This window comes from Brienomyrus brachyistius, chromosome 7 (genome assembly GCF_023856365.1).
Source record: "Brienomyrus brachyistius isolate T26 chromosome 7, BBRACH_0.4, whole genome shotgun sequence".
NCBI lineage: Eukaryota > Metazoa > Chordata > Actinopteri > Osteoglossiformes > Mormyridae > Brienomyrus > Brienomyrus brachyistius.
In genome coordinates this window covers 25,024,532-25,046,880 of record NC_064539.1, presented here as the reverse complement: position 1 = coordinate 25,046,880, position 22,349 = coordinate 25,024,532, and the positions used below count along the sequence as shown (strand labels likewise).

Below are 22,349 nucleotides of genomic sequence, written 5' to 3'. Positions count from 1 at the left end.
AAAAAGTGTTCATTTAATGCATTGAATGTGATTGTGATACAAAATAATTCTATTTGTTCAGTTTCTGCTCCAGTCCTACCATCTTTTCCTCACATTTCCACGTAACTTTTTTTAAAGGCAACACTGGTGCTTGTGGTCAACCTATCAGCTATCGCTGTAAGCACCGCCGTAGCCACCTCCGTAGTTCGTGTTTGACTGCAAAGTACCTTGTCTGGTGTAGGTACTAAAAAGGGTTCTGGAACTGCCTCCAAGGAACTACAATCGGGCCCGTTTCCTGTGGCATGAAGATGACAAAAGTCCCTGGTTCTGGGAAAAGGTTCTAGTTTCTGAAAAAGGTTCCTGTGGCGTGAACACATCAGTCGTCAGCATGTTAACAGCATACCCTGTCTCCCCTCTCACCCCCACCCAGATCATTTTCCAGATCACCCCTCTGAACACCACTCAGTGGCTGATGGTGCTGAAGATCTCTATGCCCGTCATCCTGCTAGACGAGCTGCTCAAATTTGCAGCCCGTAAATACCTGGAACCTGGTAAAGAGTTGGAGAAGCCAGCCAAGGGCTGCTCGCTCTCCACCTGGACCCAGGGCATCTCCTGGCCCTTCGTGATCATCACCTTCCCCCTGGTGCTCTGGATCTACAGTACCGACACTAACCTATCCGACTTGTTCTGGTCTTGACTGACATAAGTGTGTGGTTCTCTGCTGTGTGTGTGTGTGTGCGCGTGTCTGTATGCGTGTGTGTGTGTGTGTGTGTGTTTCCATGCACGTTAGGGTGGCAATTAACATGCACCCAAATGCTTAAAAATAATAATAAACTAATTGTTAATGGGGCAAAATGAGAGCCCTGTTGATATTGTACATGAAAGCATCCCATCGCTTAAGGGCGTTTTTCGATTTCATTTTGAGAATTTGTTCGTTTTGTTTTTTGGTATTGCCTTTTTAAATTGGTATTTTATAATCTGGGATTATGATTTGTCTTATTACCTGACGTCTTGTTTCAGAACAACTGTAGTTGCCCCCCCCATAGCCCCTTTACATACAGGTAACATATTTAAAAATTGTCCAATGAAATGTACAGAAATGTTAACACTATTTTATGCATTTTTTTTTGTAGTTTTGGAAGGGAGGAAAGGGTGGAGTGACTGAACAGAAATGTTTACGGTTGTCTTTGGTCTGAGTTTTGGATTCTTAAAGTTTATGGAGAAACCAGTGGTGGTTTTCAGAATGAATGTTTTTCAGTGCATCAACTAAAGGAAAGGTTTCCTCACATGAATGCTGCATGCTTTCTGTTCCTGCATGAATGAACTTGTGCGTTTTCATCCAATCAGATGTTCTTCAGAGTGCCCCCCCCACTGTGCTTATTTTCACACTTACTTTAAGCCAGTTTTTTTCTGCACTAGGCAGGACGCAGCTACCTCAGTTCAATATGGCTCATTCCTCGCCCCTACTCCTCCCCCAGCCATGGAGAAATTGGCTCTCTGCGTTTCATCCTAAATGTGCTGCAGGAGGTCTGCCCCCCCCCCTTCTGCTTGTGCAGGAAGAAAAGGTTGTCCTTGCTCATGATTTATTCTCATTCCCCCTTGAGGGGTGGCAAGGGTTTGCGTCTTTCATTGAAAATGTCAGCGTCCACCATTGAAACATGAACACAACGCATCTCCCCCTTTCCCTGTCCACCCCCCACCCCCCCTTTCTAAGGGTAGCCTTCGGCTTGGGACCGAAGGGTCTTATTTGTGATTGTTTCTGTAAGGAATCATACGTGCATTTATATATATATATCTATACTTGAATTTACATTGAAACATACTGATTGTTCAGTCAGCAGAGCACAAAGTTAACTCTGGGCCAGTCCGGGCTCGGTGCCGTTCTCCAGGTCGAAAGTATGCCAGCCGCGTGGTGGAGCAGTCTGTAAATCTGTACATACTACATTTTACCAAATAGTACAATACCTGTTTATAGTAGGAGTTTTAGGGCATCTGTGCCACCCCGCTACACCCTCCGCTAAGGCGGCTGTTAGCCCACCTCGCATACCTCTTTGAAGCAAGCCTTTTGCCGGTGTCCTTCTGGGAGAGTTCTCGAGTGGGATTACCTTAACCCAGGCTAACTGTGCTCTTTCCCCTTCAATGCTTTCCAGTGAGATCCCTTAAGAGTGAGTACCCCCTTCCGGCATGCCCCCCCATCCCACCCCAACACACACCAGAGCCCCGATTACTCCAGCCACCACCCTCCCCCCCCCCCTGCACCCTGCCTGACTTGTCCTCCTAGTCCCTCCCAGTAGTGTACCGGGAAGCCATCTTTGATTTAAATCTGCTTTTTAAAATGTAACGCTGTAAGGATACATGTTCGGTTTTAGTTGCGCCTTTTGCGCTCGTGCCCCACAAGTCACCCTGCTTCAGCTAAGGGGGGAGCAGGTGCCTCTTACAGCACTTGTCTCTGTGTGAAGTACTTCAGTTCACCCTGAATGTGCAGCAAGCCGTGTATCTGGCTTAGTTTAAACACTCAATAAGGCCGTTAATCCGAAATCCCCTGGGTCACGGACAGGATTTGCGTTGTGCAATTTACATAGCATTTTGTATTCATGGGACATTCATATCAAAACATGTTTTAACACATATAACACCGAGCAAGCCACATTTCATATGCTACCGTTAATTCTATAACTCTCTCCCATGCTATGGGCTGACAGAAGCACAGCTAGTAGTTACCAACAGGCTGATTGTGTATCTCCGATCAGTTCATTCATACCTGTCCTTTTCCTCGTTTTCATATCTTCATTTCTGACTCTGCTTTCCTTTCTCTCTCGCCTTCTCCCCACAGCCAAGGCCTTGTAATCCACCTCCCTCCACTAGAACCATGTGCAGAAACTGTAAGGTTTTTGTTTTTTTTTTGTTTGTTTGGTGCACGTGTCCGGGCGGTTCCACCTCTACAAAAGGCCTGCATGTAAGAATGAACGACGAAATCGGAAATGTATCTACATTTAATATACGTGTTTTAAAATAACCAAGAAAAAGAATACTGTGAGGTAGGGACGATTTTTAATGGGCAAAATGCGTCAGCTGGAGAAATAAATGTTATCCTGTATGTGAAATCACAGTCCCTGGAGATCCTTGCGCCATGGAGGCAAACGCGCTTGGCCTTCACCTTCGACTCGAGATCTAAGGAGTTTTCATGCCACCTTTTTAAGATTCTTCTGTGTAAAATGTCATAGTTTTATATAAATGTATAATATACCATAATGCATGTTCTGCAGTTGTAAGTAGCTGAAATATTTTAGCAGAGTTTCTACATTAAAATAGCTATGTACAAATATCGCTCGGCGCAAGTAGAACAAATTCTCCTTTAGATACAAGCGGGCAACCATAATGACACCGGTCAGTTCCATAATCAGATACTTTTCCTAAGGAAATCTTTTTTAGAGGTGTGCAAAATGACGAAGTAGACCTTTTTGTTTTGTTTTGCACTGTAATAATGTAACTTATTTAAATAAGGCGCTGAGGTGCGGTGGAACTGTGATGCATCCGTCTCGAAAGGAGCAGTCCGGCCCTTTAACACCGCGTCCGAACCATGACCTATTGTATATACCAGCGACTGTTCATTTCCGTGCTGACGATTGTAACATGCATCACATGAAACGTGGTTTCAGGTAAATAAACCAATTAAACATGACTCTGCATGTATTTTCTGTGTCATGCGCTGTACAGGCAGCCTTGAATCTGCGATTAGAGCCGTGAGACACGTTAAGTCACCAAGGAATTAGTACACAAATTATACTTCGGACGCTCCAATTGAATAACGACCATGTAGCGTCCTTAAGACTTAATTAGAAAATTAAATTTAATCTGTGGCAAGGTGCGCATGCGCACACGGGGAACTTCCAGCAAAATTTGTAGGCATATTTTTTGTGTTTTTGTGAATACTGTTACTCAATCACTGTTTGCATAAGTCCACTTTCTTTTTCGGGATTTAATAATCGTGAGATGAAGCTAAGGATAGCTAATGTTTTGCTAGTAAAGTCCGTTTACTAAAATTGCGATATTTGTACGTGCAGATATTTCCCCGAGAAATTGACCCGAAATACAAAATGTATGCACTGTGCCGCTGTCACTGTGCCTTTTACGCTGGTTTCTCCTGGCTTCGCCATGTAAGCTTTCTGAAATCATTTTAACCTAAGGTTTGTATATTTAAGTCCATGCATACGTGAATGAAAGGTATGAACGTTAGCGAGTATAACTACCCCAAATATAGAGTAACCTGATGTAATATTACAGGTAACCTCTTCGCCCAGCAACTCCAGTCTTAATGGGTGTCTTTCTGCTGCTGTGCGGTGCGTCGCAAATGTATCAGATTTTCCTGCATTACATGCGATACCTACCTTCTTCCTGACTCTCTTTAATTGAAAACTCGGTCAGAGTATATTTTCAAAGTAAAAGTCAATTATTTGTCAGCAATCAAAAACCGAAAAATACGCCTCCTGCTTCAACAACAGCTCTGATGCAGAGAAAGAGAAAAGTCTTTAGGAGTTTGCAGTGAAAATACTGACAAGAAGATGAGATGGATGGATAGATATGTAATTCAATCAAACCTCCTTTGTTCTACAGAGGGTTCAGCACTTTTGCAAGGCACTGTAGGTGAGTGACTCCGGTTTGTACCTAGTCACTTTGAAAGGAGGGAATACATGTGTTTTTAGACGTGTTTTTTCTAAGTGATATTTCCATCTTAAACAGAAGAGAAAGTACTTCTCTTAACATGAAGACTAACTTATGGCATTTAGTTGCATGTTCTTGTGTTTCTGAACAGTTTTGTTCAGAGGTACGTAGTTCAGTTCACGGAGACGGGTCCATCACCAGCTTTATCGTTTATATCCTACTGTCAGCTACATGCCAGCTCTTTGCATCAGCTACACGCCTTTAAATTAAATACTTGAGTGATATAATTTCATTATAGTTTCCTTTCTGGAGCTGTTTCATGCCAAAATAAGTTTGCTTACCTAATGCAGATTTATCTATGGAATTTCCATTCCTCCCTTTTCCATGATTATCTAGTACAGGGCATGGAATTCCTGTAGCCTTTCCCAGTAAACACAGGGCAGAAGGCAGGAAACATGGTCACATGGTCACGGATTCAGATTTCAGGAATTGGTGGTACCTTTGGCAGGGCGTCGAAGATTAATCACATCCCCTGCAGTCAATCTACGGAATGTCAGTTTTAAAACTTCAAAATCCATACTCTTAACTTGTGCAGGTGTGTTTGTAGAATAACATTGGAACTTTGGCACACCTTCTATACTGTTGTCGGATAAGAGAATGAGGTATATTGATCATGAGCATCAAGCTTATGGGAGTTTTACTTAATGTTCTGAGGGCAGAAGGAAAAATGATTGGTTTAGAGAGAGAACCAATCAGATTGTAGAGGTGGGCCCACTGAACACTTTGTACAAGGATCTCAGGTTCTCTTCATTCTTCTGCTTCTGTCTGTCCTGTTTTGCTTATTTACCTTAACATGACTAATCAGATGAAATAAATATCTAAATATACCAACTTTCTGGCCTGAAGTGTATGTTTGAAATAGTCTTGCAAAGGCAGATTTACGGTCCTGATATTTTATTTTAAAAAATTACAACCAGGAAAATCACAAAAGCAATTTAAGCAACCCCACAGACATTTTAGGGTTATCAAAAAGGGTAGCCTACAGTTTTAAAAGAATACTTTATTCCATATTGAGGGAATGCTTAAAAGTCAGGCAAGGCATTGGACTCTCGGATGTGTATAAAAATCATCTGGACGGGACAGGTGTACCCACTTAGCTGATCAAAAATGTATTCAGTTTTTATTACTGGCCTGGAGCAGAAAGACTCTTGTTCATGAACTGTTTCTTCACAAAGCAAAGCCACCACTGAGGGTTCAAAAAAAAAAAAAGTTAGATGCATTATACATACATAATTTTTAGCATTTTACTTTACACCAAGTTTAAATGTTAATATGTCCCCATCCTTGTGCTTATCCACTGCTAATCAAGCAGGTCATCGTCGACTTACAACCACGATCAGTTCCAACTGACCAGTCTAAAGTCAATTTGGACATAAATCAGCCCTTTATTTTATATGCGAAACATATGTATAGGACACTGTATAATAAAATTCTATCACCTTTTAAATCATATTGTTTGTTTTTAACCTTTATCCCCATTTCTTAGCTTCTGCCCCAACTGCTGGCAGCAACGAACTGTCACAGTCACCCAGACCCGCCACAGTCCTGGCAACATATTTCCGGTCTCAGGACAGTCCAAGTTGATCAGTCGTAAGATGCATAGGTTGTAAGTCGACGACCTATACAGGGAGATGGTAACCCTGTAGACTATCCCAGAATGCACAGGGACCATGACAGGGGACACCCTGGACAGGATGCTGGTCCACCACAAGGCATCTAAGCCACATCGCTGGACTACATAAGGAAACTAGCATCAATCGAGAACATACCAGCTCCACACACTGACTAAAACTCACCACCCTGGATGTGTGAAGCCACTTAAGCTTACTGTGTCACTATCCTCTATTCTTCAGTGTGACACAAGGAGTTCACAGTAGATAACGAATGAGAAACTGAGAACTGAAGCCATCACATGAATTAACCTGCTCCTCAACCTGCCACTTCTCCGCATGCCACCGTTTCAAAAAGGAGCCGTGAAATAATAGGAACTCACTTTGCTGGGCTTGTCCGTCTGGGGATCGAAAACGCGGTCGCACAGCCGCAGGCCCGTCTCCTGCCGGACCTGCTGCAGGTAGGCCCTCATGGTTTCTGTGGGTCAGCATGGGGACAGTGATCAGCGTTGCACAACGTGGCCAAACCCGGGACATGATCTGCCGGCGAGCCGACGACCGGTCTCACCGCAGCGTAACGAGTATGTTTGTATTTCTTTGTCTCTCTAATCCAGCGTTTCTCAAACCAGCCTTTACTCATCACAAACTCCCAGGGAATTGAGAGACGACAAAAACATGGAGCATCTAGGGGTTCCCATTGGACTGGTTTGAGAAGAACTGCTGTAACTCACTGTATGGACCTGGGCTGAACCTCCCAGCTCCAAATGATGTGCCGCCCCTCCCTCCCCAACCATCATCTCCTTACCTTCTTCCGCTTTCCCCGAGGGCTTGACATACATGGCGTTTAGGGGGAAGCCGGGCTCCCCTGGGATGGGGAAGTTGGTGATGCCCAGTGTGTACATCTCCTTCTCTCCCTGGCTCCTGGAAGTGCACTGTAAACGAGATACACAGCTGACAGCCAGCAGCTCCCAAGTGCCCATCCATACCACAGAAAGGTCCTCATCTTTTTACATTTCAGCCTAGAGTGTCCTCTGTGTCAGGAGGAGAATTAAAATAATCAAATGAAACCTGAGGGGGATTGCCCCTCTTTACCTTCTGAAATTTCTTCAGGCACTCAGAAATATACAGCGTGACATAGATCAGCGTTCTGTCCGCCTCATTCTGCAAAGGAAATGAACACATCTGCTTTAGACCCGTTTATGATATGAGGACGGCTTCATTTTCTATCACCACCATGCAGGGTTATGGGATTCGGAGAGACAATGGGCAAACGGCAGGGAATAACCTGGGACACAACGCATAGCAGGGCCCTCGCAGGCCATTCACACACGACTGGAGAACAAGCCCAAGCCCAGTGTCAGCCTATACGACCCGGCGTCCCCTACATCGCTAAAATACATGCTAAAAGTATCACTGTAAAAAGAACAGGTACAACTCTACCAGATACTGAGAAAATTATGGATTTGGCCAAACTACAACACAGCAATGACATGTTAGAATTGTTGGTTGGCCTCACTCATTGGAGCCACAAAAGTGGCATCAATCACACCTGATTCACGGAGTTTCACGCTTCCAAAAGTCATCACCATGGGCTGGAGGTACCTGGTACTTAAACTACCTCTCAACTGTGCACCTCACTCCTGCTAAGATGTGCATGTTCTCCAGCCACGTTTAAGCTGCTAATAAGCTAAGGAATGAAGAGAGAGCGCTAAATTGGTTTATAGCATAACAATGTTTTAGCGCGAGCCCAGTTCAACCCACTTTGGTCCAGCAGGAGGGCACAGAAGGGTGGGGGGAGTGCCCTTCAAGGCTTAGGTACAGCCGGTTGCTTTGGGGGGGGGGGGGGTGCCAACTTTGGTCAGCTGGCTGGTGTGAGATTTCTTACAGGAGCGTGAGAGTCTGAATGAATGAGTGTCATGCTAGATGCGAGATAGATGGTAACGTTGGAGTTAAAAAGCAAAAGTATGAGAAGAGCGCGTGGCTTTCAGCGGGGCGGGTCCGGGCACGTAAGAGCAGAAGGTCTATGGATTCAGACCGTGTCATGCGTGAGCTGCAACCCACCCGCTCAACAGATTAAAGACCAGATCTGCAAAGCGCCAACGGAGACACGAGTACAGACCAACGCTACTGCACACCATCACCATCTTACTGTACACTCGAGTGAAATAAGCGGCGCTTCTTCTTACCTTGATTTCATAGTTCTTGAAGAAGACGTTAGCTTTGAAGTGGTAGATGGCCTCATCAACGATGTCAGTCTCTCTGGCTAAAATCATTAAGCGATTAAATTAAAATCCTCTTCCTAGTAGGCAGTCAAGGCGGGGCAACATCGCACAATTTCCAAATTAGGAAGCAGAAGATGATCTCTGAGGTTTTCATCTGCTACTTAGTTATACTATTCAGACTGGACAAGTATGAAGATACAACAAAAGTGAGTGCAAAAGAAAATAAAACGAAGGAAAATCGATAGCTTTAGCCTGACTGCAGTCAACTAAATGCATTACACAGACCGGATTGAAAAGGCTGCTACATGTTTACAGTGTTGGCGTATAGCCGACATCCATTACTCAGTGTTTTGCACAGTTAATAGATTCAGGTAGATGAACGTACTCTCTTTCGGAGCAGGGCCTTTAAACTGGGTTTTCAGCGGCAGCAAAGCCATATTCCCCACCAGTTTGGTGTCGGGCTCCATCAAACTCGAATGGTAAGCCTTCACAAAAGAGGAAGTCGACGATTAAAACAAAACGAACGAGCTTATCACAGCGAGCTTTATTACAAATGCACATAAAGAGTAAATAGCCTTTTTCGGATCTTATTGCAATTTTTACACAAACGTCGGATTTTTTTGCCGGTATGTTACAATATGTTTATCCATTAGTCCTGTACAGATAATGCAGAAAATACTCCTAAAAAAATCCTCTCTGAAGCGCACAGTTTAAGGTTTGTCTATTAAACACAGGATGTCGAGTATAATGAATAGGTTCACTTACCGGCATTTTAAATCTTAGTTTGAGTAATTAACTCGGAATAATTGACTGTCGGCGTGCAGAGCTACCGCTTCCGCTGTCCCACCCAATGTGGGTCGTGCAGGAAGCTGACGGGGCCACTCCTATAAAAACGCCGCAGTACCCCAAGATGGCCACAGGGTGGCGGTGGCTCCTTTCGCGAAGGACGTCAATGTCGCGGTTAAAGCATCAGCTAGTGTGCTCTGGGGTCCGAGTCTTTGTGCACGGAAGCAAAAGACTCTGTACGTGTTTTCTCCTATGAGACATACAGTTTTTCTGGCTTTAAGCTTACCAGTATAGATGTATACTTGTATGTATTTATAATGGTGACATCCAGCGGGTTGGCATCCTATCCTGTGGCCTGAACTACGAAGCGAGCAGGGTTACTGGCTTATCGGGGTAACTTGTCGCTTTTAAGGTACCACAGTTTAAATGGACTTCTTATTTGTTCGCTTACATTTTGCCCATACTACCTTAAATCCAACAAGTTACCCCGGTAAGCCAGTAACCCCCACTTCGTAGTACAGGCCACTGAGCTCTGCTTTAATCTTTGTACTTCCCATGACAAGGTAGAGCCATGACTCCAGATGGATGAGCAGCCCATCAAAAATGTTACAGATGATACACTTGTTTGTTCTGTAAAGTTTCAAAGGGTAAGTTTTAATTGAAAAATATACTCCAAACATTTACAGTCCTCCCAAGGGAAATGTGGCACGATCCCATTCCATCGCTAAAAACACCAAGGTCAAGCCTTGAAAACAAGAAAACAAAAAAGACAATATATCTACGTACAATGAATACTAAAATCGCCTCGAGAAGTGTGACATTCTGTGTCAGGTGAATTTCCTCAATAAATTAAAACCTGTTGTCTCTTCTTTGCTCCTTTCTTCCACAGTTTAAAGAGTGATTTGAGCACTTGCTTTTACACCCACTGTGACAGCGTTTTGAAAGCACATTGAAATGCCCCTTTCAACCGGCTGTCCTCGGCATCTTCCTCTCAGCCTTCAACTTTGTCTTGGAAGAACTCATCATAGTTGGCGTTGGTGAGTGGATCCTCTTCAGACTCCTGTAAAAGCAGCATGGGGGAGTCAGCGCCAGGAATCATGCAAGATCTGCTCCTTATTTCAGGAGATCACTCAGATGTGTCATGGAGCGTTCACCCCCCCTCCCCCCATCACAAAGGCCATCATACTGGAGCAGAATCACAGCCCAATTCAGTCTGTTTACCTTAGGCTCCTTGAACTCAAGGTCCTCTCCATACTGGATGGAAAAGTCGATGTGCTGAAGGACGATGTTGATCCCTTCCTCATCCGTGCGGTCGAACGGCAGGAAGCGTACCATGCTATAGTCGTCGATCTGCAGGTACACGCGACGCGTCGATGTAGCAATACTGCATTCTGACTACTGGATGTCGATAAAGAGTTGTTAGGATATCCAATGGAAGGTCAAGCACCATGATGATGTAGGCTGAGAAATATTCCTTCCAAGTTGTCCATTTAGTATTAAATATCCTGAAGGCCATAATTCCACCAGTTCTATATATCATCTCTGAACTCCCTATGCATTGTTTAACATGCAGATTTCAGCAAAGGAGAAAAAATGCTCACACAACCTTGGAGACATACCCCCCCCATATTTAACACGCTTTCTGAAGAGAACCTACCAGACCACAGATGGCTTTAGTGAGCTTCTTGAACTTCTTACTTCTCAGAGTGAGTGCTTTGTCCTCCATCATTGAATACATATCTGGGTCTAGATATCTACGACAAAGCAGGAAATGTATCATTTTTAAATGCAGATCAGTTGGATGGGGGAGAGAGAGGGTCCACAGTTCTGATTTGCGACTGAAATCACAGCGACACAACATCTCACTTCTCAATTTCCTTCTTGGCTGTATTGTTGAGCAAGTCCATCTTTGTCATGATGTTGACCTGGGGGATTTCCAGCGACACCATGGCACTCAGGGCGGCCATAACCCCAGATATGAACTGGGGAAAGACAAACAGGGGCCCTGATAAGTCGCAGGTCCCTTCAAGATGTGGGGATGGAACCGTGACAGGTGAACGAAAGGAGGCTCCTACTTTGAAGGACTCCACCATAAACTGGGAGTCGACCAGGAAGACGCCACAGACCCGGAACTCCCACTGCTGTAGCTGCTCCACCAGCTGCTTCATGACGGGCAGGTGGGTGTACAGCTCGATCTGACCTGGGGTCAGACAGCCACAGGGGAGCGGGAGCACCACCCAGCCCCACAGCGACAAAAGGCATGGTGTTCAGAGCCAGTCACTGATCTAACAGCGTAATAAGCATAACAAGTGAGCTAATACGCAGGAATATTTACAAAAGGATGATCTGTTTTCTGGCTGTAACGTTGGAGTGCCACATGTCTATTCAACCAGTTGAGTCTCTCTGACTGTGACTCTTTATGCTCAACTGGTTGGTTGAAACAAAATCCCGGGTTGGACCTTTACACTCTGGACCTGAATTACCCAACTCTGGCTAACAATGCATGTTTTCGTCTTTCAGTAATGAATTCACATTGCGTGCAAATGTCATGCTGGCCTGAAGTTATAAGCTGCTTTCCTGCCTACGAGTAATTAAATCACACTTCTGTTTGTGAGATGTCCCCCCCACTCCAGTGTTTATTCACTTCAGTGGTAATAACCCCACTCTCTGAGGATGGTGAAGGCTCCTTTCTCAGGTTATTCCTAGTAACATTCCATGCAAATGCAAAAGAAAAACTAATGATACAATGACTACCGGTAAAAAGGGGGAACTATTATTATTATTACTATTATTATTATTATTGCGGCGTACCGGGGCAATCAAACAGGATGTAATCGTCTTCTACGTGACCCAGACTCTCCTCCAGCCAGTCAAAATTGTTGGCGAAGTACTCCATACAGAAGACGAGCCCTCCGTTGGGGCCAAACCGCAGGGAGTCATCTTCCATCACGTCGTCCACCTCGATCAGCTCCCGGATATCTGTGAAAGGGATGGGATTCAGTATTAAGGTACGCGCGCGTCCGCTTCCAATAGCTAGTAATGAGTCTACATTTCTATCCGTGGTTTTCATATTTACCTGCCATGACCGGGTAGCTGAAGTGTTCAGCTGCAGGGTCTAGATTCACCACCTGTATGGAGCGGTTGATGCTTTCGGCGTGCTGTACCATGGTGGAGCAATACGTGCTCTAGAATAAGAGTATATAGCATCAAAACATCTTAAGCAACCTTACGAGTGATACGAACAGCCTATCGTGCGTGATGGGACCTGCAACGTGTGTGGATAAGTACAGTACTTAAATGTCGTCTACCTAGATATTTACATATATATACTTAAATAAAAGGGTAAGGTTTTGCTTCGGAACGTACAGAATCCGTACGATCACTTGAGTCTAAGGCTAATCAGCAGCTAACGCAGTCGAACAGAGATGTTATTATGGCGAGCCGGCTACTTACCTTCCCGCTACCAGCCGGCCCCATCACCAGCTGGGCGTAACGTGGCATTTTTTCAGAACAAAATCTTTCTTCTTTTTGTAAGCAAAATCCCCTTTGATAATCCGAGTATTGGTGGCTGTATTTCTGAGGCTGGCTAATCGTTACATTTTCCTATCCGACGTTGCTTTGGTTTTTCCCACCATGCTTGTTCACCGCTATAGTGTTCCTGTTACGTACGGGTTGACCTTTGAGCCAAATTTCATAAATCGCGCTTCGTAATGAAACGTATATATACGGGCTTTAATGCTGTAGAACGTACACCGGCGTACTTTATTTATTTAGGTTGTCAACTGCATTTTGTAAGAGAAAATCAAAACTCAGCGTAAACGTATTCGATACTCTATTCATTTTAGTCATTTTGATAAAATGTAATAATGGCTGTCGATAGTCGTATCCAAATGCATTAAACATTCCAACAAAGTTCATATTCAATCAGTTAATACACTAAGAAAGTATAGGCTATATAATTTTGATGTCTTGTAACAAGTTTGGAGACGACCATGTCTCATTTGAAAACTGATTGATATGTTGTATTTACACAGCTATAGTAGGGCTATGAATTTGACCCAATATAGGTTAGTAAGCAAAACGACTAAGATGATCGTATGTGTCGCGACCGTGGGGTCATCGTTTCATTTCCTCTTCATAGCACAAGTCACTCACTAAAGTGTATCAGGTATACTTAAACCTCACGTTATTTCTGTTAGTGATAGTAAGGAAATATCGTTACGCCATCATTCATTACCAGACATATACAGACCGCCTGGTATAGTCTCGAAACTGTCTCACCTTTGTTTATTGCATTAATGTCAATTGTTAATTCGCTACATATTTTGATGCATATCTCTAAATCAGTTTTTAAATTGTATGTCTGCATTTTTAAATCTAGAATTCATTGTGAATTAAGGTATTAAGCGTCAAATCAATATAATTTGTCATCAAGGTATTAAGACTTCAATAAAAACCAATGGGTGCAGGGCTGTGAAAATCCAGGAACGGAGGTACTACACAGGAAAGCTGAAGCAAATGTGTAATCTCACGAAATGCTTTCAGTGACTCTAAATATTTAGTCATACGTAATATAGTATTGTAATGCACCCCCCCCCCCCCCCCCAATCAGTACGGTTTTACTGAAATCCAAGATAGATATTACTGCCTAAACCTTAACTATTGTTTTTCTGAGTAACACACTAGGATGAGATACAGATTACCAAAGAGGTCTCACTTTAATGGAACCATCTCCCAGCTCACCACTCAAAAAGAGTGAGACATGCAGCAGAAACAACACAAGGCTCTTAAAGTCTCTCTGGGCTGGTCGTGGTGTTTCTGGGAATGTCAAACATAATAACAATGTCATACACATCGATAGGGTCACTGAAATGTAAGAAGTATTTTGTTTTAAATATACCCACGTGACGTTATCCTGTAAAAATGCAAAACACCATCGAAAGGTTTCAAATCTCTTAAATGATTAATGTGATTTTATTTTCAGTAACAAAATAAGAGCCTGGATCTAAACCTTAAACTGGTGGATATTCACATGGAAACGAAAAATGTGGCACACACATCCTACTTTGCCAGAGCAACGCATGGGAGACGATATCCGGGTTCTTCAGACGGTGTGGTAGACAGTGCAGGCGATGCTGATGACATATAGAAAGTATTATACATTTCTTTCATTAAGCCAGCAGATGGTTACAGTCCATCCTCTCAGGTTAGTAACGTGGAATGAAGGGACCCCCCCACCCCCCTCCCCGCCACTGCAGCTTTTAGGACTTCTTGTATTCGATCCTCTCCACCTTGACATCGTCTCCGATGAGCTGGTATACGTATGTGACCACCGTGGAGGCCTGGATGTCCATTAAAACGAAGGATGGGATTATATTGCTGGGGAGAAGAAAAACAGCCCATGAATGTTAGACAGACACACAGAAGATGGACCCTCCTGCCCCAAGAGATATTCGGAGGTGATGAATAGATCCCGGCTGCAGTAGAGAATACCTCTCCAGTGCACTGTAGGCCCCGGTGGCTGAGCCAGGGTTAATGTAGAATTTGTTCTCGTTCTCAAAGGCTTCGAACTTGTGCGTGTGACCAGAGATGAGGATGTCCACATCCAGCTGCCGCTGGAGCAAGGCCAGGCTAGCCATGTCACCCCAAGGGATCACCTGATGCCCGTGGATCAGGCCAATCTTGAACTGGCCTACTGTCACCACCTTCTGTTCGGGGTAGTTCAGGTTCTGTGGGCGGAAACAGTGAGAACCACATGACGTCACTGACTAAAATGCACTAAAAAAAAACTCAAACTCCAGTCATGTGACTCAATCCACTGATCACTCTCACCACCGTTGTTCCCAACAGCCTAGGCTGCATGCACACACATTCAGACAGAGTTGGTGTCCCAAGTCCGCAATGTTACCATAACACTGGACATGACTCAAGAGCATCCGTGGGGTTTGTAGTTTATGTTTGTAGTTTGTTACCAAGGTGCACTGTCTACAAAAATTTCTTTAGAAAGGATTCTGGCAAGGAAACAATGTATTGAACAAAATATCTCCAATAAATTACTTTTCCTTCCAGATCTAAGGGCAAGAAAACATACAAGATAAAAAGCGTAAGTCGTAACTTTTCAAAGGTTATAAGCTGCATGCATGAGCAACAGAAAAACATGTTTGTACCAAAACAAAACACATCTGACTGCTCAATACTGGTTACTTTGTTAAAATGACAGAACCTTCAGCAGAGTAGATGTACTATTGAATTTTAAATAAGTGCTCGGTTGGAAAGGCTCGGGGGGGCCCCCACCTCATCAAAGTCACCGCGGACAATGTGCACGTCGCCTGCCAGGGTCTTCAGGTAGTCATAGCTCTCTTTGGTGCACAGGTTCCCAGTGCAGAGGATGTGCTGGATCTTGCCCGGAACCAGCAGCTTCTTGAACTTGGCTGGCAGCGTGTTACAGCGGTGGGGGATGTGGAGATCTCCGAGCACCAGGACCAGCTTGGCACGGGGGGGTGGGGTGGAGTGCAGGGTTCATTTTAACCAGCGGTCAGATGGGGGTGGAACCCCGTTTACAAACCAGGAACTAATCCCCCCCCCCCCCACACACACACACACACACACACACACACAATCGACCTAAGAGGGCGTCACATCAACTGGGTTAGCATCCTGTGTTTAACCGAACACAGACTTTCAAATACAGATTTGAGGACTTTCATACAAAATATCTCTACCACAGGGATATTGAATTTCCATGTATATATTTATATTTATACCTATAGCTCAATGCTTAATCGATACTGATTAGCTATACTCTGAAAGAGTCGAGTCCCTGTTAAAACATAATATGAATATTAATAATTCACTATAATTAGAGTGAGTTTAAATAGTTGACACCCACAGTCCCCCCCCTGCAGACCCTTTCATTTTAATGCCCCAGGAGGCCGAATCCATGCTCCTTCAGAGCTGTCGTTTGCACAGCAAAACGTGACGAGTGCCACCAAACGTTAATGTTTTCAGGCTAAAGCTGAATGATACGTGTCTCCTGTTACCCCCTGGCTTCTAATTAAAGCAGCAGCTCCCAACTCAAGTCAACAAAACTCCAGGCACTGAAGGACGACTCCCCAAGATCCATCAGAAAAGGAACCCAGAATGGCGTGAGGGACTTGTGACTGGTGTGCCACTGAATTAAGAGCGATAAAACATTAGCGGTATGATGTACAAGCCTCCCTGATTCTCGGTTTGTGCATTTGTTACAGAATGCAGGAGCGCAGAGATGGTTAAAAAACTATTGCTACGTGCCAGTTTTACACAATGAGATGCTGTGCATCAGTCCGGCAATGATATCAGTGCCCTGTTACTATGACAGCCATTCCCATTAGTCTGCAGAACAAGCCTCCACAAGCAAATGACCAGGAGAGAGATTCACGAGAAAGAGGAACACTTACTCTGTGACCAGCCTGAATGCAACGGAGAGGTTGATTGGAGACAGAGGGAGGGTATGTTTGGTGAAGCAGGGAGGGGGCGGAATGACATAAGGCATAATCAAAGTTTTAAGAAAAGAAAAAAGTGAAAAACATCAAATTAGCAAATCAAAAAATGAGCAAATTAATAAATGAATCAATCAAACACAAATAAGACATGTTAGATATTGTGATGTTCAGCAGGGTTAGTTTTATGAATGCGAGTGAAAAAGCTCTGGTAATTCTTTCGTGCCATAATTATATTATAAAAATACATCCAATATTTTGTAATAAGCATCTTCAGGGAAAATCCCTTATGCTTATTACAAACCATGTCATTCATTCTTCAGTGGTTTGATTTCCTATATGTGATGAATAATTCCTCAACAACAGAATTTCCATTTAGATAAAATACTGCTTATACTGAATGATGAATGACAACTAGAATGACCGACTTTATCTGTGCATTTAAACTACACATTAACGAACGACTATAAAGACTGGCACGGGTTGAGAACATTCAGAGTGAAGTAATTGTTGCTTTCCAGCCAGATGCGTGCCTGGTGTGGGTTAGTGTAAGCCGGCTAACGAAGGCCCTTGGATCGCCGAATCCAGGGAGATCGGCCGTTTCCCGAACCTCAACTATGCACCGCGTAACAGACTGTAATTATTAAAGTGAAAAACTCCGAATTAAAACAGAGAAGACGTGATTCCAGCAACGAACTTCTTTTTCTCCCATTTTCACCTGTCATGTGACCATTCGCCCATCTCAAGGCATCCCGTCAAGCTACGATTCGGTTAAGACCAAGGATTTAAAATATAACTACGGGGCTGCATTATTAACGCTCTGCACCCCTCACGTCATCACTTCAAGCATGCAAAGGTGCTTTATATTTATTCAAGGTAAGCTTAAATTAATGTTTTCGTCTTACCATATTTATTCACCTAGTATCCCCCTTTGGGTCAGGAAGTTGCGGCGCACAGAGTCAATGACGTTTCAGATCCAGTAACAGCTTCAGCCAATGAGAGACAAAATCCTCGCTGCAGCGAGCGTGCCAACGGTACGGGTCCTCACAGGGGACAAGCTTTACTAAGGATTCGGGAAAAACAGAAACAACACGATGTGATCATTTGTGGAATTAAAACCAGAGATCGGTGTACTCCGACATTTATACTTACCACGCGATCCTTACCAGGGTAAGCGACTGGAATATGAATAGATAGGTAGAAAGATGGATGGATTAACGTTAGAGTTACACTTAAAAGAGTGTACACTAGACAAATAACAACACTGCAACGCCCCCACGCGGTACTTCGCAGTAAAATCAACTACGAGGTTAACGCTAGGGGCGGTGCAAACCGTGTAGTTATATATTTCCCGAAAGAGCGACGTTTTCCGGATCTGAGTTACAGTTTGCGGAGGAAATGTATGTGCTGTGAGGGTAGGGAGGAATGTGCTACAAATGACAGCTATAATAGGAAAAGAAATTGTAATCTTCATTAGTCTGTTTTGCCAAATCTTTTTCTAAAATTGTATTTTATTCTCATTTTATGCATGCTTTTAAGTAATAAGGATGTTAAAAGCAAACGCACGCTGAATAAGCATTAATCATATAGCTTAAAATGTGGACATTAATTTATATTTCTGTTTTCCATCTATACATCTTCCATACTGGTTATCAATTGCAGAGTTATTTGTGCATCTTTTACAAACACTGGACTATAAGAAAACAAGTAGCAGAATATAAGCATTCGGTTATGTCATACTTGGAAAATCTGCACAATTTTGACTGCAGCAGTACACATTTGAGCTGTAGTTCTTATAGCAATGTTTTACACGGACAGTGATTTAAAACTTGATAAACATATAAACTGGTTAAGAATGGCTCTTTCCAGTCAAAGCTCTTGACAAAGGTCAAGCCCTATCTGAGCTTTGATGACCTTGAAAGGGTCCTCCATGCATTTATTTCGTCTCGTCTCGATTACCGTAATTCTCTTTGTGCTGGAATCAGTCAGGCCTCTTTTTCTCGTCTACAATTGGTCCAAAATTCCGCGGCACAGCTGCTAACAGCAAAGGCAAAGCGGGATCACATTTCCCCCGATACTTGCTGCACTGCACTGGTTGTCGGTGCATTTTCGGATTGAATTTAAAATATTAACATTTGTTTACAAATCCCTCAATGGCCTTGCTCCCACCTATCTGTCGAAGCTTTTAAATACGTATGTTCCACATAGGACTTTGAGATCGGTATACCAAAGCCCGAAATTTGGGCTGAAGCTTAAAGGAAATTGTGTGCTTGCAGTTGTGGAACAAAATGCCCCTGCAGAATGGGCGGACGCCAGCATTGTCCACATTTAAAGCTCGCTTAAAGACACATTTTTAATCTTTGGCTTTTGATTCAGTATAGGAGCCGTCTAGTGTCCTGATATTGTATGTGTTTGTCCTCTTTGCATTAATGATTTACACAGTACTTTGTGCCAACCTTAGTTGTCTGAAATATTCTATAAAAAATAAACTGAACTTGAATTTTTTTTGCATCACCCAAATCATTGTTTTTTATTTGAGACACATCCTATACAGTATTGCTGTTAATGGTCACAAATCTTCATAATATTCCAAATGTATGTAAATATAAGAATAACTAATTTACAACTTTAAACTGCAACTGTGCTATTATTTCTGTGCAAATAATTGAAAAATATCACCCAGGTGATGTAATTCCACATTTTAACCCGTGATCTTCTATAATACATAACTTGTTTTTTTTTCTTTGCATAAATGCTTGAAGGTCTAAGGTCACATAACGTAGATAAATACCTAACTCATGCCTAACCGACAGTTAATTTATATAACCCTTCCCATCCCATTAGCAGCTGAGCTAATGAAAAACCCTCAACTTGGCTTGAGAGCTATTTCCACACATCGTTTGTCTTTGAAAGAGAGTGACGTTGCCGTTTATACCAGGGAATCTGTCATCGCAATTTTACTAGCTGTAGAGTTGGTGGTTTGCGAAGCGGTATTTGGTCAGGCAAAGTGTTACTTTTTTAGTGAATAAGGCAATCAGTTCACAGAAGTATGAGTTTTATATTACATACTTTGTTTGCCCCTCCAGTGCTTATATCTGACATGATCCGTGCCCATCACCTTCTCACCTAAGAGCTGCATCTGTTACTAAATATTAGCAGTTGGTCTGTGGACCAAATTTACTTGCATTCATAAGATCCTCTCTGGAAGGGCCTTTGGTATACCCCCTAGAATGGCCCCATCTGATGACGCTTGCAGTTTTAGATAATAAAAAGACCCCTTGCTGAATCTCTGGGGCTCGCCGTGACTGTACAGGCTAATCCTGAACCCCCCCCCCCCCCCCCAATAAGTGGATCATTGTGATGTGATGAAAAGGAGCATTTTCCAGGAAAATTGGACCACATGGGCAGCGTTTGGCCAACGGTGACCAAACTCACTGATACAAAATGGACTGAAATCACACAATAAAATGCAGATAGGCCATGTGATCCAGCAGATGTTTACTGAGATAGTTGATTTCAGGTTAATCTGTTCAGTTCTCAGCATGACAGATGGGTGCATTATTGCCTCACTATGCACCCATCAACACACAGTTAAAACACCAGTTTTGTCCCTAAAGGCTACTTTGCATATAAAGACCCAAACATCACTCAGGTCAGGTCACATCAGTCAGGATTGATGCTTATGTGGAATTTGAGGGTTGGACTAGTTACTAATAGGATATTTTGCTAGAACAAGTGATTGTGATGGAAGAACAACAGGATATGAACCAGCAACCTACAGGATACAAATCCACATTCATAACCACCACACTGCCTGCTGAGTGCTTAGATGTTATCCTGTTCCTACCCAACCCCTAATATCACACTCTTCAGCCCCATGAGACACAGATCCCTTAGATAAGACCCACTGGACAGCCCAAGACTAATCAATACCCTCCTCCCCAAGTTCAGATCCTGCAACCTCCCAGCATCTAATTCAAATCTGTGCCATGCTGTTCCCTGACAGTGACCAGGAATGACCCCACCTCGATTTTATGCAGCAATATGATATCTGGGATTGTTCCTGTCAGTTGAGTCCCTCAGTGCTAGTGATGTTGGTTATTGTCCTCCTATCGGCACTAAGCCCTCCCACTTCACAGCAGTTGATTTGTTGGGTAGAAAAGAGGGGCGGAGTCATCAGGGACACAAAGCAGAGGAGCGGAAGCAGCCAAACCGAAATGGGTATGACAAACACTAGAGTGAAACGTTAGTGTATATATATATATATGTCCATCCATTGGTCCTTCAACTACTTACCTTGAATACGGGTACAGGAAACTTGGCACCCCTATAAACATGTGTAGGTGTGTCACATAGTGTGGCAATGAATCACATCCGTAAACAGTGACCTTAAAATTTGTGGACAATAAGCCTGGAGCTGCCTTATGGAGAGGCTGGAGGGCGGAGTTTGTAAGCAGCTCAGGGCTATGAGTAAACCTGCGGTGTGGCTGGAATTTCGAGCCACGTGCCGGTAAAAGGAGACAAGAAGCAGAGGCGGCTTTAGAGAGCCATATCGGAAAATGGCTAGCAAGGCGGAATGCAGTTATCACCCCCCCTCTCCACTGTCTCTCTCTCTCTGACGGTTACTCGTGTGCTGTAATATAAATGCGAAAGATTGGGGTCAAACCCCCGGACATATCATACACCCACATACACCGCAATGGGCCTTAGGTCTGCTCACATATTCGGCGTAATTCCACTTCTGGCGCTGTAACTGTACTTCCACTGTCAAGCGCAGTAACTGGTGGATCCTTGGGCCATCGCCGAGCTGAGCTCAGACACAAGCCTTCGTTTTAGGAGCTCAGGTCAGATGTTAGGCTTTCAGGCTGCACTTTGACCAGTCTGCTTCCTCTCCACGTAGAGGTTGGGAGAACATTAGCACTGTTAGCAGACGTGGGTGACCTTCCAGCAGACGTGCTGAGGCTGATTTGAATCAGCAACCTTCTGGTTACAGGCACTCAGCCCACTGAATCACACGCTGCCTGAGTACAGCTCTATAGCTCCACTCCAGACTTGAGCCATATTTGGACTTTAGACTTGATGCTCTACATCCAGTTCATACCTCACCCTGTTTCCGCCAAAGATCTCATCTTCTGCCCACATAAGAACCGTACGGCTCTCTCTGCCCCTTTCCATCAGAAACTCAATCATTGATTGTGTCACACTGTTGTCAGTATGTATTTTCTAGGGTCTTTCCAGCTGGTCTCAAGGGCAGCACACTGAATCCTGATTACCAGGTGGCCTGGGGGACCCATTTCCAATGTCTGTCTTTTCTTTAAGTAAGATCTAGAGCAATGAGTTTCTAAGGTCACATCACCTCTCTGCTTTGGGAGATCTGGCACCCAGTGTACCCTGCCTGTTTGCGACAAGCATTAGCTAAGAGATGCTTAGTCATAGTGTGACACAGCTGCAGGTGCTGTGCCAGTTAAAAAAAAAATACTTCAAAGTTTGTTGCACTATGACATCATAATGACATCATAATGACATCAAACACTAAAAACATTTTGATGAAT

At 43.7% G+C, this 22,349-nt stretch overlaps 4 protein-coding genes across 6 annotated transcripts in view; 1 reads left to right on the top strand and 3 right to left on the bottom strand.

Annotated features, from left to right (window-relative positions):
• The window catches only part of LOC125745692 (sarcoplasmic/endoplasmic reticulum calcium ATPase 2-like), a 29,338-nt gene extending 25,677 nt beyond the window's left edge, over positions 1-3,661 (top strand). For 2 of the 3 annotated variants that reach the window (XM_049018770.1, XM_049018771.1), the window contains one exon: positions 410-3,661. In XM_049018770.1, the coding sequence (XP_048874727.1) occupies positions 410-676 (267 nt within the window). In that variant the 3' untranslated portion in view covers positions 677-3,661. The remainder of the gene's footprint in view (positions 1-409) is intronic. The other variant, XR_007398731.1, reaches the window with a different exon arrangement.
• A 1,917-nt stretch (positions 3,662-5,578) lies between these two features.
• LOC125745695 (actin-related protein 2/3 complex subunit 3-A) lies at positions 5,579-9,446 on the bottom strand. Its single transcript, XM_049018774.1, has 7 exons — positions 9,299-9,446; positions 8,919-9,018; positions 8,498-8,574; positions 7,404-7,472; positions 7,117-7,243; positions 6,695-6,789; positions 5,579-5,887 (listed from the first exon to the last, which is right to left on the bottom strand). The coding sequence occupies exons 1-7, from the start codon at positions 9,302-9,304 to the stop codon at positions 5,825-5,827; spliced, it is 537 nt and encodes a 178-aa protein (XP_048874731.1). The 5' UTR covers positions 9,305-9,446; the 3' UTR covers positions 5,579-5,824.
• Positions 9,447-9,954: 508 nt separating this feature from the next.
• Positions 9,955-13,414, bottom strand: gpn3 (GPN-loop GTPase 3). Its single transcript, XM_049018772.1, has 8 exons — positions 12,773-13,414; positions 12,396-12,504; positions 12,131-12,298; positions 11,395-11,519; positions 11,186-11,301; positions 10,977-11,073; positions 10,541-10,669; positions 9,955-10,379 (listed from the first exon to the last, which is right to left on the bottom strand). The coding sequence occupies exons 1-8, from the start codon at positions 12,818-12,820 to the stop codon at positions 10,311-10,313; spliced, it is 861 nt and encodes a 286-aa protein (XP_048874729.1). The 5' UTR covers positions 12,821-13,414; the 3' UTR covers positions 9,955-10,310.
• An 860-nt stretch (positions 13,415-14,274) lies between these two features.
• vps29 (VPS29 retromer complex component) lies at positions 14,275-17,848 on the bottom strand. The gene is made up of 4 exons (XM_049018773.1): positions 17,703-17,848; positions 15,614-15,805; positions 14,813-15,048; positions 14,275-14,698 (listed from the first exon to the last, which is right to left on the bottom strand). Exons 1-4 carry the CDS (start codon positions 17,703-17,705, stop codon positions 14,581-14,583), a joined length of 549 nt encoding a protein of 182 aa, XP_048874730.1. The 5' UTR covers positions 17,706-17,848; the 3' UTR covers positions 14,275-14,580.
• Positions 17,849-22,349: the final 4,501 nt, after the last annotated feature.

Coding starts and splice junctions, on each gene's coding strand:
- LOC125745695 (XM_049018774.1), bottom strand. Junction 8,575..8,918: donor AGGCCCTGCTCCGAAAGAGA/GTACGTTCATCT, acceptor TAATGATTTTAG/CCAGAGAGACTGACATCGTT. Junction 5,888..6,694: donor AGACGGACAAGCCCAGCAAA/GTGAGTTCCTAT, acceptor TTGAACCCTCAG/TGGTGGCTTTGCTTTGTGAA.
- gpn3 (XM_049018772.1), bottom strand. CDS start 12,820: ATGCCACGTTACGCCCAGCTGGTGATGGGGCCGGCTGGTAGCGGGAAG. Junction 10,670..10,976: donor CTAAAGCCATCTGTGGTCTG/GTAGGTTCTCTT, acceptor GTGTACCTGCAG/ATCGACGACTATAGCATGGT. Junction 10,380..10,540: donor TTGAGTTCAAGGAGCCTAAG/GTAAACAGACTG, acceptor CTGCTTTTACAG/GAGTCTGAAGAGGATCCACT.
- vps29 (XM_049018773.1), bottom strand. Junction 15,049..15,613: donor TCCGCGGTGACTTTGATGAG/GTGGGGGCCCCC, acceptor TTCCGCCCACAG/AACCTGAACTACCCCGAACA. Junction 14,699..14,812: donor GCCTACAGTGCACTGGAGAG/GTATTCTCTACT, acceptor TCTTCTCCCCAG/CAATATAATCCCATCCTTCG.